General features: G+C 40.9%; 1 protein-coding gene across 5 annotated transcripts in view; it reads left to right on the top strand.

The window, feature by feature from the left end:
- The window catches only part of FCRL4 (Fc receptor like 4), a 44479-nt gene that overhangs the window by 25331 nt on the left and 3717 nt on the right, over positions 1 to 15431 (top strand). For 3 of the 5 annotated variants that reach the window (XM_088835915.1, XM_088835916.1, XM_055403639.2), the window contains exons 9-11: positions 1651 to 1678; positions 2437 to 2519; positions 2720 to 2788. In XM_088835915.1, coding sequence (XP_088692041.1) covers positions 1651 to 1678; positions 2437 to 2519; positions 2720 to 2788 — 180 coding nt within the window. Of the gene's footprint in view, positions 1 to 1650; positions 1679 to 2436; positions 2520 to 2719; positions 2789 to 15431 lie in introns of those variants that run through there. The other 2 variants (XR_016037329.1, XR_016037330.1) reach the window with 2 other exon arrangements.

The raw sequence follows: 15431 nt of genomic DNA, 5'->3' as shown, positions 1-15431 counted from the left end.
GTGTGGATCACAATAAACTGTGGAACATTCTGAAAGAGATGGGAATCCCAGACCACCTGACCTGCCTCTTGAGAAACCTGTATGCAGGTCAGGAAGCAACAGTCAGAACTGGACATGGAACAACAGACTGGTTCCAAATAGGAAAAGAAGTGCGTTGTATATTGTCACCTGGCTTCTTTAACTTATACGCAGAGTAGATCATGAGGAACGCTGGGCTGGAAGAAGCACAAGCTGGAATCAAGATTGCCGGGAGAAATATCAATAACCTCAGATATGCAGATGATACCACCCTTATGGCAGAAAGTGAAGAGGAACTCAAAAGCCTCTTGATGAAAGTGAAAGAGGAGAGTGAAAAGGTTGGCTTGAAGCTCAACATTCGGAAAACAAAGATCATGGCATCTGGTCCCATCACTTCATGGGAAATAGATGGAAAAACAGTGGAAACAGTGTCAGACTTTATTTTGGGGGGCTCCAAAATCACTGCAGATGCTGATTGCACCCATGAAATTAAAAGACGCTTACTCCTTGGAAGGAAAGTTATGACCAACCTTGATAATATATTAAAAAGCAGAGACATTATTTTGCCAACCAAGGTCCGTCTAGTCAAGGCTATGGTTTTTCCCGTGGTCATGTATGGATGTGAGAGTTGGACTGTGAAGAAAGCTGATCGCCGAAGAATTGATGCTTTTGAACTGTGGTGTTGGAGAAGACTCTTGAGAGTCCCTTGGACTGCAAGGAGATCCAACCAGTCCATTCTAAGGGAGATCGATCCTGGGTGTTCATTGGAAGGACTGATGCTAAAGCTGAAACTCCAATACTTTGGCCACCTCATGCGACGAGTTGACTCACTGGAAAAGACTCTAATGCTGGGAAAGGTTGTGGGTGGGAGGAGAAGGGGACGACCGAGAATGAGATGGCTGGATGGCATCACCGACTCGATGGACATGAGTTTGAGTGAACTCCGGGAATTGGTGATGGACAGGGAGGCCTGGCGTGCTGTGATTCATGCGGTCGCAGAGAGTCGGACACGACTGAGCAACTGAACAGAACTGAACTGAACTATTTCCTAAGGTATATCAACACAGCCTTGAACCCTAATCAAGTCTCAGATGTTTGCATATTCAACATAGCAATGTGTAGCCCTGACCCAAGCAAGTTATGTGCTTGGTTCAATTCTTTTTCACGAGAATCCAAGACTGCACCCACATTTGAATTGACTCTCTTAGGCAACACATGGGCTTCCTGGTAGCTCAGCTGGTGAAGAATCCACCTGCAGTGCAGGTGACCCCAGTTTGATTCCTGGGTCGGCAAGTTCCCTGGAGACCTAGGCTGCCCACTCCAGTATTCTTGTGCTTCCCTGGTGGTTCAGATGGGAAAGAATTTGCCTGCAATGCCGGGGACCTGGGTTTGATCCCTGGGTTGGGAAGAATCCCTAGAGCAGGGCATGGCAACCCACTTTAGTATTCTTGCCTGGAGAATCCCCATGGATAGAGGAGCCTGGCGGGCTACAGTCCATGGGGTCAAAAGAGTTGGACACAACTGAGCACTGCACAGCACAGCACAGCACACAGCTTGTGTAGTACATATGTGTGAGATATTTGAGAACGGGCTCCCTCTGCTGACACAAATCTGCCTTTGTTTTATTTGCAGGAGACAGCTTTCAGGGAGACACAAGCAGGTGAGGCCTCAGTCTTCTGGTTTCCCAAGAAGAAAATATGCAGAACTGTGGGGCTACAAGATTAGGCCAAGTGATTTCTCTATGTCCCTGTGGCTTGATGCTCCCACTTTCACATTCTTTAAAATGACCATAATCACAGCTTCTTAGAATCCTTCTAATAGCGTATACAATGGATTTTCCCACATAAATAGATCAGTTTCTTATTTCAAATTTATCCATTCCAGATACTAAAGGTTATAGATTTTCTAGATTGGCACAAAATATTTCTGGTTCAAATAGTCCTATAGTTAGACCATATGTTACTATAACTGTATAAAATGATTGCTAGTCCTAGATTTTACAGTGAGGTCTCAGCTTCTACTAATCCTCGTTTTTGTTCCAAATGTGCTTATTTGCTCATCAAATTTTGTGTTTTTAAGTTTGGTTTGGTAAATATGGTCTTGTTCTTCTATCTGTGTCAGTGTCTCGGTCTTAGGGTCTTGGATCATGGATTGTGTCTAATTGCTTCTTGAATTAGCCAGGCAGAATGCTGTGAAGACACTTCCTCCTGATGATGAGGCTGGGTTTTTGGTTTTTTTTTTTTTTTTTACCAAATGAGAGTATCTGTTCTATTTATGAGATGATCATTTCTATGACGTCAAAGACTCTTCTGGCCTTGATCTGATGACGTCTCCCCACTCTTTTTTTTTTTTTTCTCTATCCCACTTTCATGTATAGTATAATGTTCCAAGGATGATCAGTGTTTCTATATCTTACAGGAGACCCCTGACCGTAGGCCCACCAGGACCCCTCAACAGCATGTGCCCTGCCCCTGTGGAGCTGCAGCAGTTGTACATCAATGGTGAGGACTCCCTGGTAGGAAGGTGTTCTGGGCCTGAGCCAGAGAAAGGCACTTGTTTTGAGGCCTGGCAAAAGGCCCTGGTCTCCCTAAGTATCCCAGACATTCATGGTAAACAACTGTCTATGAAGAAGCATCTGTAGCATACCCCACTGACTGGGACTGCTTACAAAGTGTTGTTGTTTTTTTTTTTTCCTTCTCAGTGCATCCCAGAGAAAGAGACTTGGTATATTCTGAGATCCAGATTACTCAGCCTGGGGCAGAAGGGGAAGGTATGTTACTGGGGAGAGATTCTGGCTTCAAATTGCATTCATTCGTTTGACACATGTTTGCTGAGTCTCCTTTGAGTAAAGGGAGTAAATCAGTGATCAAGACAGATTAAAAATCCCTACAGTAGTGCTTAGATTCCAAAGAAAGAGGACAGATACAGAAAGCCATGTAGCATCTTTCCTGATATTGGAACAAAAATTAAACATTCTTCTAGACATTGTAATCATGAGGGTATATGTTCAAAGGTTACCTGAAAGTAATGAATGAATTATTGTCAAGCACCTACCATGTTATAAGAATATTATCATCATAATATATAAATATAAATATGTGTAATATATACATGTTTAGTTAATTTATATAATAACCCTATGTAACCCACATACTGAGCAAGCAAGACTCATGACTTACTTAATTTTCTGTCCCCCACTGTATCTTTAAACTTCCTTCTGTGAGAGATTTTCCTGGGCACTTGGGTTGAAAATTCTGGCAACCAAAGGCTTTTCAACACATTCTCCATTCTCTTCGGTGATAGACAGTAGGTGGGCAGTATATGTCATAGTCTTGTAGTCTCTTAGTAAGTAAATGGAACGCCAAGTTTGGAGATGGTTAATCAGAGCTTTCTCCTCCCCTAGCGCAGGCAAGTTTCAGAATGAAGCTGGCAGTGGTGTGAGTGAGGGGGAGGACCAGGCAGGGATGGATTCTTCCCTGTCTCTTGGGTTGACTTCCCCTAACTAGCCTGGGGAAAGGAGTGGGAAGGAGGTTACTCCAGCTGGTACTGTGGAAGCTGGCTTCTGCCTTTCTGGGATGACAGACACTCAAGTGGGCACTCCCTCCTATAACGTATATATATGGTCTCTTGAGGTTTCCTGGTGGAGCCCTCCTTCCTAAAGTTCCTTAGGCACAGCTGAGGCATTTCCAATTCCATGAGTTGTTTCTTGCTCTTCACTGGCCTCACCTCCAATCAGTCACATCCAACTTCCTGCTGCTGGAGTCCCTTGGTACCTGGAGGCCTTATTGAATAGGACTGAAGGTGACCACACTTCTGCTTGTTCTGTCTCCCATGTGGACCACATCTGTACTTGGGGACACCTGAGCATTTCAGGTCCTAGCTGGCCCAGCAGATTTCTTTTGATCCCACCACTTGTTGTGAGTTAGAACTCTCAATGCTCCCGATAAGGGGTGTTGAAATATTTTTAATTGCAATCTACAGTAAGAAATACAAACTGTGTTAAAAAAGAAAAAGAAATACAAGTTGTACTGTTAAGAAATGTGAATGTGTGCACATATATGCACACACACACACATACCTAAACCAAAAGTTTTAGGAGATAATACTTAGAGTGATGCACTCAATTTTCTATTCTACTCAAATTGATTGTTTTAATCAACTTCATGGAGGTATAAACAATATAAAATATAATTCACCACTTTTAAATGCACATTCAAATTATTTTAACAAATGTATCCATTCACAGAACCACCACCACAATCATAGTGTGATGTGTGAACATTTCCAGAAGCCCAGAAAATCCTTTCATACTCCTTTGCAGTTAATCTCCCTCCAGCTTCACCCTTGACAATTACTGATCTGCCTTCTGTCCTATAGTTTGCTGTTCTGTAATTTCACATAAACAGATTCTTATATAATGCTATCCTTTTTTTGGGCTTCTTTCGCTTAACACAATGTTTTGAAATTCATCCACATTCTAGCATAAGTAGTTCACTAGTTTTTTGACATGTAAAAAGCTATGCCTATTTAATATATACAGCTGATGAGTTTGGGGATGAATCAACACCAGGGCAACTGTCACCACCATTCAGGCCATAGATATATGCACCATTTTCCAAAGTTTTCTTTCACACCCTTTGTGATGATGATAATGATGATGTGTTTTAAGGACACTTAACATAAGATTTACCTTCTTAGCTAATTTTAAGTATACAATAAAATATAGTTAGTGATTGCAATATGTAGCTCAGTTGCTAAGTCTTGTCCAATTCTTTGCTATCCCATGAACTACAACATGCCAGGCTTCCCTGTCCTTATCTATCTCCTGGAGTTTCCTCAAACTCATGTGCACTGAGTCAATGATGTCATCCAACCATCTCACCCTCTGTTGCCCTCTTCTCCTCCTGCCTTCAATCTTCCCCAGCATCAGGGTCTTTTCCAATGAGTCACTTCTTCAAATTAGATGGCCAAATAATCGGAGCTTCAGCACCAGTCCTTCCAATGAATATTCAGGATTGATATCCTTTAGGATTGACAGGTTTGATCTCCTTGCAGTCCAAGGGACTCTCAAGAGTCTTTTTCAGCATCACAACTTGAAAGTATTGATTCTTTGGCATTCAGCCTTCTTTATGGGGCAACTCTCACATACATGACTACTGGAAAAACTATAGCTTTGACTAGATGTACCTTTGTTGGCAAAGTTATATCTCTGTTTATAATATGAAGTCTAGGTGTGTCATAGCTTTTCTTCCAAGGAGTAAGTGTCTTTTAATTTCATGGCTGCAGTCATCATTACAGTGATTTTGGAGCCCCAGAAAATAAAGTCTCTCACTGTTTCCGCTTTTCCCCCTTCTATTTGCCATGAAGTGATGGGACTGGATACCATAATCTTAGTTTTTTGAATGTTGAGTTTTAGGCCAGCTTACTCCACTCTTCTCTTTCATCTTCATCAAGAGGTTCTTAAGTTCCTCTTTGCTTTCTGCCATTAAAGTGATGTCATCTGCATATCTGAGGTAGATATTTCTCCCAGCAATCTTGATATTCCAGCTTGTGCTTCATCCAACTTGGCATTTCACATGATGTACTCTGCTTTTAAGTTAATTAAGCAGAGTGACAATATATAGCCTAGATGTACTCCTTTCCCAATTTTGAACCAGTCTATCATTTCATGTCTGGTTCTAACTGTTTCTTCTTGTCCTACATACAGACTTCTCAGGATACAGGTAAGGTGGTCTGATAAACCCATCTTTTTAAGAATTTTCCACAGTTTCTTGTGATCCACACAGTCAAAGCCTTTAGCATAGTCAATGAAGCAGAAAAAGATTTTTTTTTTTATTCCTTTGCTTTTTCTTGGAGAAGGAAATGGCAACCTACTCCAGTACTCTTGCCTGGAAAATCCCATGGACGGAGAAACCTGGTAGGCTATGGTTCATGGGGTCGCGAAGAGTCGGACACGACTGAGCGACTTCACTTTCTGATCCAGCAGATGTTGGAAATTTTATCTCTGGTTCCTCTGCCTTTTCTAAATCCAACTTGTACATCTGGAAGTTCTCTGTTCATGTACTGCTGAAGCCTAACTTGAAGGATTTTGAGCATAATCTTGCTAGCATGTGAAATGAGGGCAATTGTACAAGAGTTTGAACATTCTTTGGCATTGTCCTTTTTTGGGATGGGAATGAAAGCTGACCTTTCCCAGTCCTGTGGCTACTGCTGAATTTTCCATATTTCCTGGCATATTGTAGAGAAGGCAATGGCATCCCATTACAGTACTCTTGCCTGGAAAATCCCATGGATGGAGGAGCCTGGTAGGCTGCAGTCCATGGGATCAGAAAGAATCGGACATGACTGAACGACTTCACTTTCACTTTTCACTTTCATGCATTGGAGAAGGAAATGGCAACAGACTCCAGTGTTCTTGTCTGGAGAATCCCAGGGACAGTGGATCCTGGTGGGCTGCTGTCTATGGGGTCACACAGAGTCGGACACGACTGAAGTGACTTAGCAGCAGTAGCAGCAGCTGGCATATGGAGTGCAGCTCTTTAACAGCATCATCGTTTAGGATTTGAAATAGCTCAGCTGGAATTTCATCACCTCCACTAGCTTTGTTCGTAGTAATACTTCCTAAGGCCCACTTGACTTCACACTCCAGGATGTCTGGCTCTAGGTGAGTGACCACACCATCATGGTTATCTGGGTCATTAAGAGCTTTTTTTGTACAGTTCTTCTGTATATTCTTGTTACCTTTTCTTAATCTCTTCTGTTTCTATTAGGTCCTTGTTGTTTCTGTCCTTTATTGTGCCCATCTTAGCATGAAATATTCCCTTGATATCTCCAATTTTGTTGAATATATCTCTAGTCTTTCCCATTCTATTGCTTTCCTTTATTTCTTTGCACTGTTTCCTTAAGAAGGCCTTCTTATCTCTCCTTGTTCTTCTATGTAACTCTGCATTCAGTTTAGTATATCTTTTCCTTTCTCCTTTGCCTTCCACTTCTCTTATTACTATACAGTATACCTCCATAATGTATTCATCCTTGATAACTCAAACTTTGTACCTTTTGAGCCTTACTTCTAGTTTCCTTTCCCCAAGCTCGTAACCACCATTCTACTCTGCCTCTATGAGTTTGAGAAAATACAGTATTTGTCCTTCTGTATCTGGCTTATTTTTCTTAGCATAATGTCTTCCAGATCCAACTGTGTTGTCACAAATGACAGGATTTCCTTCTTTCTTAAGGTGGAATAATACTCCATTGTGTATGTGTGTTTTTCTTAAGGTGGAATAATATTCCATTGTATATGTGTGTGTATGTCTGTGTGTGTGTATCATATTTCCATTTTCATTCATCCATTAATAAACTTTTAAGTTGTTTCTATATCTTGCTGTGATCTATTCAAGATCCTGATTTCAATTTCTTTGGATATGCACTTAGAAGTGGAATTGCTGGATCATACAATAGTTTTATTTTTAACTTTTTAAGAAACTTCCATACAGTTTTCCATATTAGCAGTACCAATTTACACTCTCACCGACAGTGTTCCAGAATTCCTTTTTCTCCACATCCTTGCCAACTCTTATCATCTTTTGTCTTTTTAATAACAGCCATCCTAACAGGTATGATATCTCAGTCTGGTTTTGATTCCCCTGATGATTACTGATGTTGAGCACCTTTTCAATAACTGCTGACCGTTTGCATGTCTTCTTTAGAGAAACATCTCTTCAGATCCTTTGTCCATTTTAAAATTGGGTTATTATTATTTTTAGTTTAGCTGTTGAGTTGTATGAATTCCTTATTATTTTGCATATGAATCTCTTATCTGATAATATGGCTTGCAAGTGTTTTTTTCCATCTTGTAAGTTGCCTTTTCAGTATCCTTGTGTCTAGTAGAAATTTCAATTGTAACCTGATCCTGAACTTGGTTTACAAATGAGGTTAAGGACTTCTGTAAGGCCCCAAATCCAGTGAAGAATAAGTCTTCTGTTTTACTATAATATTTGCTGCATATAGTGCCTATTGCTATATTTGACTAATGCATATCCTCTGAACATCTGCTTTGTCTGTCACTGATTTCTCAGCCATCCTCACTAATCAGGATCTTTTGAATGACAGAATTAAAATTGCCACCAATTTGATTGGGTTAATTGGGTGCTTCTTATAGAGTCACCTTGATCAGTTGCTGCTCTTCACACTCTGTCTTCGACATATTTGTCAAAACATCCTTGAAGCTGAGCTCTGTATTGGTGGATGAGTTATATTTCAGGCACTTTCTGTGTTGATGATCGGTAGCAATATTCCTTCACCAGTGCCTCAGTGTTTGCATGAAGCTCCTGAAATTGCATGCAAAGTTCCTTGCATGTGTCTATTATTCCAGGGAGAGAGTACATAGCTTCTATTCAGTCATTAAAAAGATTTGTAACTCCAAAAGATCCATGGAAAAAATAGGATGAAAAATAGAGTATCCCAGGATGTATCTTTTTTCCCAGGCTCTATCCCACCATAAAATTACTATATAGTTCTCATGATTCTATCTGCTCTGAGATTCTTTATGTCTAATAAGGAAGATGTGAGAAATTGTACCTGCTAAAGTTTTCTCTTACTGTGGCTCCATCTCTAAGAAACTTTGGCAATCAAATCAAAACCAGAACATGCTAATGTAAGACAGTTTTTCCCTCAGGGCATACATTTAAAGGATTTTAGTGGGGACTTGCAGAACAAGCAGGGGTTGGACTTTGCGATTGGTGAGATGGAGGTGCTATAAATTAAGAAAGGCAATAATTGAAACTAAGAGAGAAAGTATCTCTTAACATCTGGTAAAGAAAGGTAGTGAGGTTTCTCTTTGTGGTATCGAGGGAGAACTTTATAGGTCAATGGAGCTTGCAAAGAACATCCAGAGGGTTGGGTTAAGAAATGGTAAAACAAGAGGGAGAATGGCTCTGCGCTTAGAGGGAGAACCAGCGGCTGCGCTTAGAGGGAGAACCGGGCTTGGGCGCCCCAGGGCAGACTGAGGGCTCGAACTTGGGATACCAGAGCAGAGGTTGCAGCTGAAGGGCGAGAGGGCTGGAAAAAAACCTGTGAAAAAGCCCCAAGCCAGCCCCGCCCACAGAACCGGGCGCTGAGCGGAGTGAGCCTGTAGCAGGCGGCCCTTCCCCCAGCCCCCGCAGACGTGGGCGGGGAGGGCAGCCTGAGCCAGGGCGGGGGCAGCCACAGCCCCAGAGAGGCTTCCCGTGCCAAGCTGCAGGCAGGTTTCCTTGCTGGCCAGGACTTCTTGGGTTCGGGCCGGTCGATATCCGCCTGAGAAACTGCGCCGGTTGTACCCCCAGAAAACCCAGCGGCAGGGACCGGGAAGGCGATAAGTCGCAGCGACCGCGCTCGCCAAACGCCTGGTCACCTGAGCTGCTAGGACTGGGGAAGGCACAAAACGCAGGCCCAGCCAAGTCTGCGCCTTTGTCAAGTACACGAGGACCTGAACCTGAGCTGCTCAGACCTGGGAAGTGCATGCAACCCAGCGCCACCCGCGCACAGCTTGCAGCAGAGCAAACTAAAGCCTAAGCAGCATAAACAGGGAAAGCACACACGCCCCGAGCGGGAGCATTCCCAGTGTAGCCGAGACACCGCGAGCACTCCCCACAGACACCAGGGATATTTGTTAGCTGTTCCTCCCTCCCTATAGCAGGACTGAATAGGGGAGCTGGGGAAAAAAAAAAATGTCCACCACCGCATTCTGGTGTCAGGACGGGAATTAGGCACTGAGGAGACCAGAAAACAGAAGAGGGAGAAGCCTTGAGCCTCCTGCAAGAATAAGACTGAAATCCAGAGGCAGAGGCTTAAGGCCAAATCCTGAGAACACCAGAGATCTCCGGTTCCAGAGACATTAATTGATAGGTACTCATCAAAGGCCTCCATACATACACTGAAACCAGGCACCACCCAAGGGTCAACAAGTTTCAGTGAAAGACATACTACGCAAGCTATCTAGCAACACAGGAGAATAGCACTGAGCTTCAATATACAGGCTGCCCAAAGCCACCCCAAACCCACTGACATCTCAAACTCATTACTGGACACTTCATTGCACTCCAGAGAGAAGAAATCCAGCTCCACCCACCAGAACGTCTACTCAAGCTTGTCAAGGGAACCTTGACAAGTCACCCATCCAACCCCACACACAACGAGGTAAATACATAATAAAGAGAACTCCACAAACTGTCAGAAGACGGAAAGGCCACCCCGAACACAGCAATATAAGTAAGATGAAGAGGCAGAGAAATACCCAACAAGTAAAGGAACAGGATAAATGCCCACCAACACAAACAAAAGAGGAAGATATAGGGAACCTATCCGATAAAGAATTTAGAATTTTAATTGTGAAAATGATTCAAAATCTGGAAAGCAAAATGGAGTTACAGATAAATAAACTGGAGAAAAGGATTGAGAAGATGGAAGAAATGTTCAATAAGGAATTAGAGGAAATAAAAAAGAGTCAATATACAATGGATAATACAATAGATGAGATCAGAAACACTCTCGAGGGCAAAAACAGTAGAATAACGGAGGCAGAAGACAGGATAAGCGAGCTAGAAGATAGAATTGTAGAAATAAATGAAACAGAGTTGGAAAAAGAAAAAAGAATAAAAAAAATGAGGACAATATTAGAGACATATAGGACAATATTAAACGCCCCAACATTTGAATCATAGGAGTCCCAGAAGAAGAAGACAAAGAAAGACCATGAGAGAATACTTCAGGAGATAATAGTTGAAAATTTCCCTAAAATGGGGAAGGAAATAATCACCCAAGTCCAAGAATCCCAGAGAGTCCCTAACAGGATAAATCCACAGTGAAATACCCCAAGGCACATATTAATCAAATTAACAAAGATCAAACACAAAGAAAAAATATTAAAAGCAGCAAGGGAAAAACAACAAATAACACACAAGGGAATCCCCATAAGGATAACAGCTGATCTTTCAACAGAAACTCTACAGGCCAGGAGGGAATGGCAAAACATACTTAAAATGATGAAAGAAAATAACCTACAGCCCAGATTACTGTACCCAGCAAGGATCTCATTCAAATATGAAGGAGAAATCAAAAGCTTTACAGACAAGCAAAAGCTGAGAGAATTCAGCATCACCAAACCAGCTCTCCAACAAATGCTAAAAGATCTTCTCTAGACTGGAAACACAGAAAGGGTATATAAACTTGAACCCAAAACAATAATGAAAATGGCAACGGGATCATACTTATCAATAATCACCTTAAATGTAAATGGGTTGAATGCCCCAACCAAAAGACAAAGGCTGGCTGAATGGATACAAAAACAAGACCCCCATATATGTTGTCTACAAGAGACCCACCTCAAATCGAGGGACACATGCAGACAGAAAGTGAAGGGCTGGAAAAAGTTATTCCACGCAAATAGAGACCAAAAGAAAGCAGGAGTAGCAATACTCATATCAGATAAAATTGATTTTAAAACAAAGGCTGTGAAAAGAGACAAAGAAGGAAACTACATAATGATCAAAGGATCAATCCAAGAAGAAGATATAACAATTATAAATATCTATGCACCCAACATAGGAGCACCGCAATATGTAAGACAATTACTAACAAGTATGAAAGGGGAAATTAACAATAACACAATAATAGTGGGAGACTTTAATACCCCACTTACATCTATGGATAGATCAACTAAACAGAAAACTAACAAGGAAACACAAACTTTAAATGATACAACAGACCAGTTAGACCTAATAGATATCTATAGGACATTTCACCCCAAAACAATGAATTTCACCTTTTTCTCAAGCGCACACAGAATCTTTTCCAGGATAGATCACATCCTAGGCCATAAATCTAGCCTTGGTAAATTCAAAAAAATTGAAATCATTTCAAGCATCTTTTCTGACCACAATGCAGTAAGATTAGATCTCAATTATGGGAGAAAAACTATTAAAAATGCCAACATATGGAGGCTGAACAACACACTGCTGAATAATGAACAAATCATAGAATAAATCAAAAGAGAAATTAAAATATGCATAGAAATGAATGAAAATGAAAACACAACAACCCAAAACCTCTGGGACACTGTAAAAGCAGTGCTAAGGGGGAAGTTCATAGCAATACAGGCACACCTCAAGAAACAAGAAAAAAGTCAACTAAATAACCTAACTCTACATCTAAAGAAACTAGAAAAGGAAGAAATGGAGAACCCCAGGGTTAGCAGAAGGAAAGAAATCATAAAAATTAGGGCAGAGATAAATGCAAAAGAAACAAAAGAGACCATAGCAAAAATCAGCAAAGCCAAAAGCTGGTTCTTTGAGAAGGTAAATAAAATTGACAAACCACTATCCAGACTCATCAAGAAAGAAAGGGAGAAGAACCAAATCAATAAAATTAGAAATGAAAATGGAGATATCACAACTGACAACACAGAAATACAAAGGATTATTAGAGAATACTATCAGCAATTATATGGCAATAAAATGAATAACTTGGAAGAAATGGACAAATTCCTAGAAAAGTACACCTTGCCAAAACTGAACCAGGAAGAAATAGAAAATCTGAACAGACCCATCACAAGCACGGAAATAGAGGAAGTAATTGGAAAGCTTCCAGCAAACAAAAGCCCAGGTCCAGATGGCTTCACAGCTGAATTCTACCAAAAATTTAGTGAAGAGCTAACACCTATTCTACTCAAACTCTTCCAGAAAATTGCTGAGGAAGGAAAACTTCCAAACTCATTCTATGAGGCCACTATCACCCTAATCCCAAAACCTGGTAAAGATCCCACAAAAAAAGAAAACTACAGGCCAATATCACTGATGAACATAGATGCAAAAATCCTTAACAAAATTCTAGCAATCAGAATCCAACAACACATTAAGAAGGTCATACATCATGACTAAGTGGGCTTTATCCCAGGGATGCAAGGATTCTTCAATATCCACAAATCAATCAACATAATACACCACATTAACAAACTGAAAAATAAAAATCATATGATTATCTCAACAGATGCAGAGAAAGCCTTTGACAAAATACAACATCCATTTATGATAAAAACTCTCCAGAAAGTGGGAATAGAAGGGACATATCTCAACATAATGAAAGCTATATATGACAAACCCACAGCAAACATTATCCTCAATGGTGAAAAACTGAAAGCATTTCCCCTAAAGTCAGGAACAAGACAAGGGTGCCCACTCTCACCACTACTATTCAACATAGTTCTGGAAGTTTTGGCTACAGCAATCAGAGCAGAAAAGGACATAAAAGGAATACAAATTGGAAAAGAAGAAGTAAAACTTTCACTGTCCGCTGATGACATGATCCTCTACACAGAAAACCCTAGGGACTCTACCAGAAAACTACTAGAGCTAATCAATGAATACAGAAATCCCTTGCATTCCTATACACTAATAATGAGAAAATAGAAAGAGAAATTAAGGAAACTATTCCATTCACTGTTGCAACAAAAAGAATTAAATACTTAGGAATATATCTATCTAAGGAAACAAAAGACTTGTACATAGAAAACTATAAAACACTAGTGAAAGTAATCAAAGAGGACACTCATAGATGGAGAAATATACCGTGTTCATGGATTGGAAGAACAAATATTGTGAAAATGAGTATACTACCCAAAGTAATTTATACATTCAATGCAATCCCTATCAAGCTACCAATGATATTTTTCACAGAACTAGAACAAATAATCTCACAATTTGTATGGAAATACAAAAAACCTCGAATAGCCAAAGCAATCTTGAAGAAGAAAAATGGAACTGGAGGAATTAACCTGCCAGACTTCAGGCTCTACTACAAAGCCACAGTCATCAAGACAGTATGGTACTGGCATAAAGACAGAAATATAGATCAATGGAACAAAATAGAAAGCCCAGAGATAAACCCATGCACCTATGGACACCTTATCTTCGACAAAGGAGGCAAGAATATAAAATGGACAAAAGACAGTCTCTTTAACAAGTGGTGCTAGGAAAACTGGTTAGCCACTTGTAAAAGAATGAAATTAGAACACTTCCTAACACCATACACCAAAATAAACTCAAAATGGATTAGAGAGCTAAATGTAAGACCAGAAACTATAAAACTCCTAGAGGAGAACGTAGGCAAAACACTCTCTGACATAAATCACAACAGGATCCTCCAAGACCCACCTCCCAGAATATTGGAAATAAAAGCAAAAATAAACAAATGGGACCTAATTAAAATCAAAAGCTTCTGCACAGCAAAAGAAACTCTAAGCAAGGGGAAAAGACAGCCTGCAGAATGGGAGAAAATAATAGCAAATGAAACAACTGATAAAGGATTAATCTCCAAAATATACAACAGCTCCTGCAGCTCAATTCCAGAAAAATAAATGACCCAATCAAAAAATGGGCCAAAGAACTAAACAGACATTTCTCCAAAGAAGACATAAAGATGGCTAACAAACACATGAAAAAATGCTCAACATTCCTCATAATCAGTTCAGTTCAGTTCAGTCGCTCAGTCGTGTCCGACTCTCCGCGACCCCATGAATCACAGCACGCCAGGCCTCCCTGTCCATCACCAATTCCCGGAGTACACTCAAACTCATGTCCACAGAGTCAGTGATGCCATCCAGCCATCTCATTCTCTGTCGCCCCCTTCTCCTCCCGCCCCCAACCTTTCCCAGCATCAGAGTCTTTTCCAGTGAGTCAACTCGTCGCATGAGGTGGCCAAAGTATTGCAGTTTCAGCTTTAGCATCAGTCCCTCCAATGAACATCCAGGATTGATCTCCTTTAGAATGGACTGGTTGGATCTCCTTGCAGTATAAGGGACTCTCAAGAGTCTTCTCCAACACCACAGTTCAAAAGCATCGATTCTTCGGCAATCAGCTTTCTTCACAGTCCAACTCTTACATCCATACATGACCACGGGAAAAACCATTGCCTTGACTAGACGGACCTTGGTTGGCAAAGTAATGTCTCTGCTTTTTAATATACTATCAAGGTTGGTCATAACTTTCCTTCCAAGGAGCAAGCGTCTTTTAATTTCATGGCTGCAATCAGCATCTGCAGTGATTTTGGAGCCCAAAAAAACAAAGTCTGACACTGTTTCCACTGTTTTTCCATCTATTTCCCATGAGGTGATGGGACCAGATGCCATGATCTTTGTTTTCTGAATGTGGAGCTTCAAGCCAACCTTTTCACTCTCCTCTTTCACTTTCAGCAAGAGGCCTTTGAGTTCCTCTTCACTTTCTGCCATAAGGGTGGTATCATCTGCATATCTGAGGTTATTGATATTTCTCCCGGCAATCTTGATTCCAGCTTGTGCTTCTTCCAGCCCAGCGTTCCTCATGATGTACTCTGCATATAAGTTAAATAAGCAAGGTGACAATATACAACCTTGACGTACCCCTTTTCCT

Source organism: Moschus berezovskii, chromosome 4 (assembly GCF_049115385.1).
Source record: "Moschus berezovskii isolate FMDL1 chromosome 4, NW_MosBer_1.0, whole genome shotgun sequence".
NCBI classification, from domain to species: domain Eukaryota; kingdom Metazoa; phylum Chordata; class Mammalia; order Artiodactyla; family Moschidae; genus Moschus; species Moschus berezovskii.
Note: the sequence above shows the minus strand (reverse complement) of the source record. Positions and strands in the feature narration are given on the sequence as shown.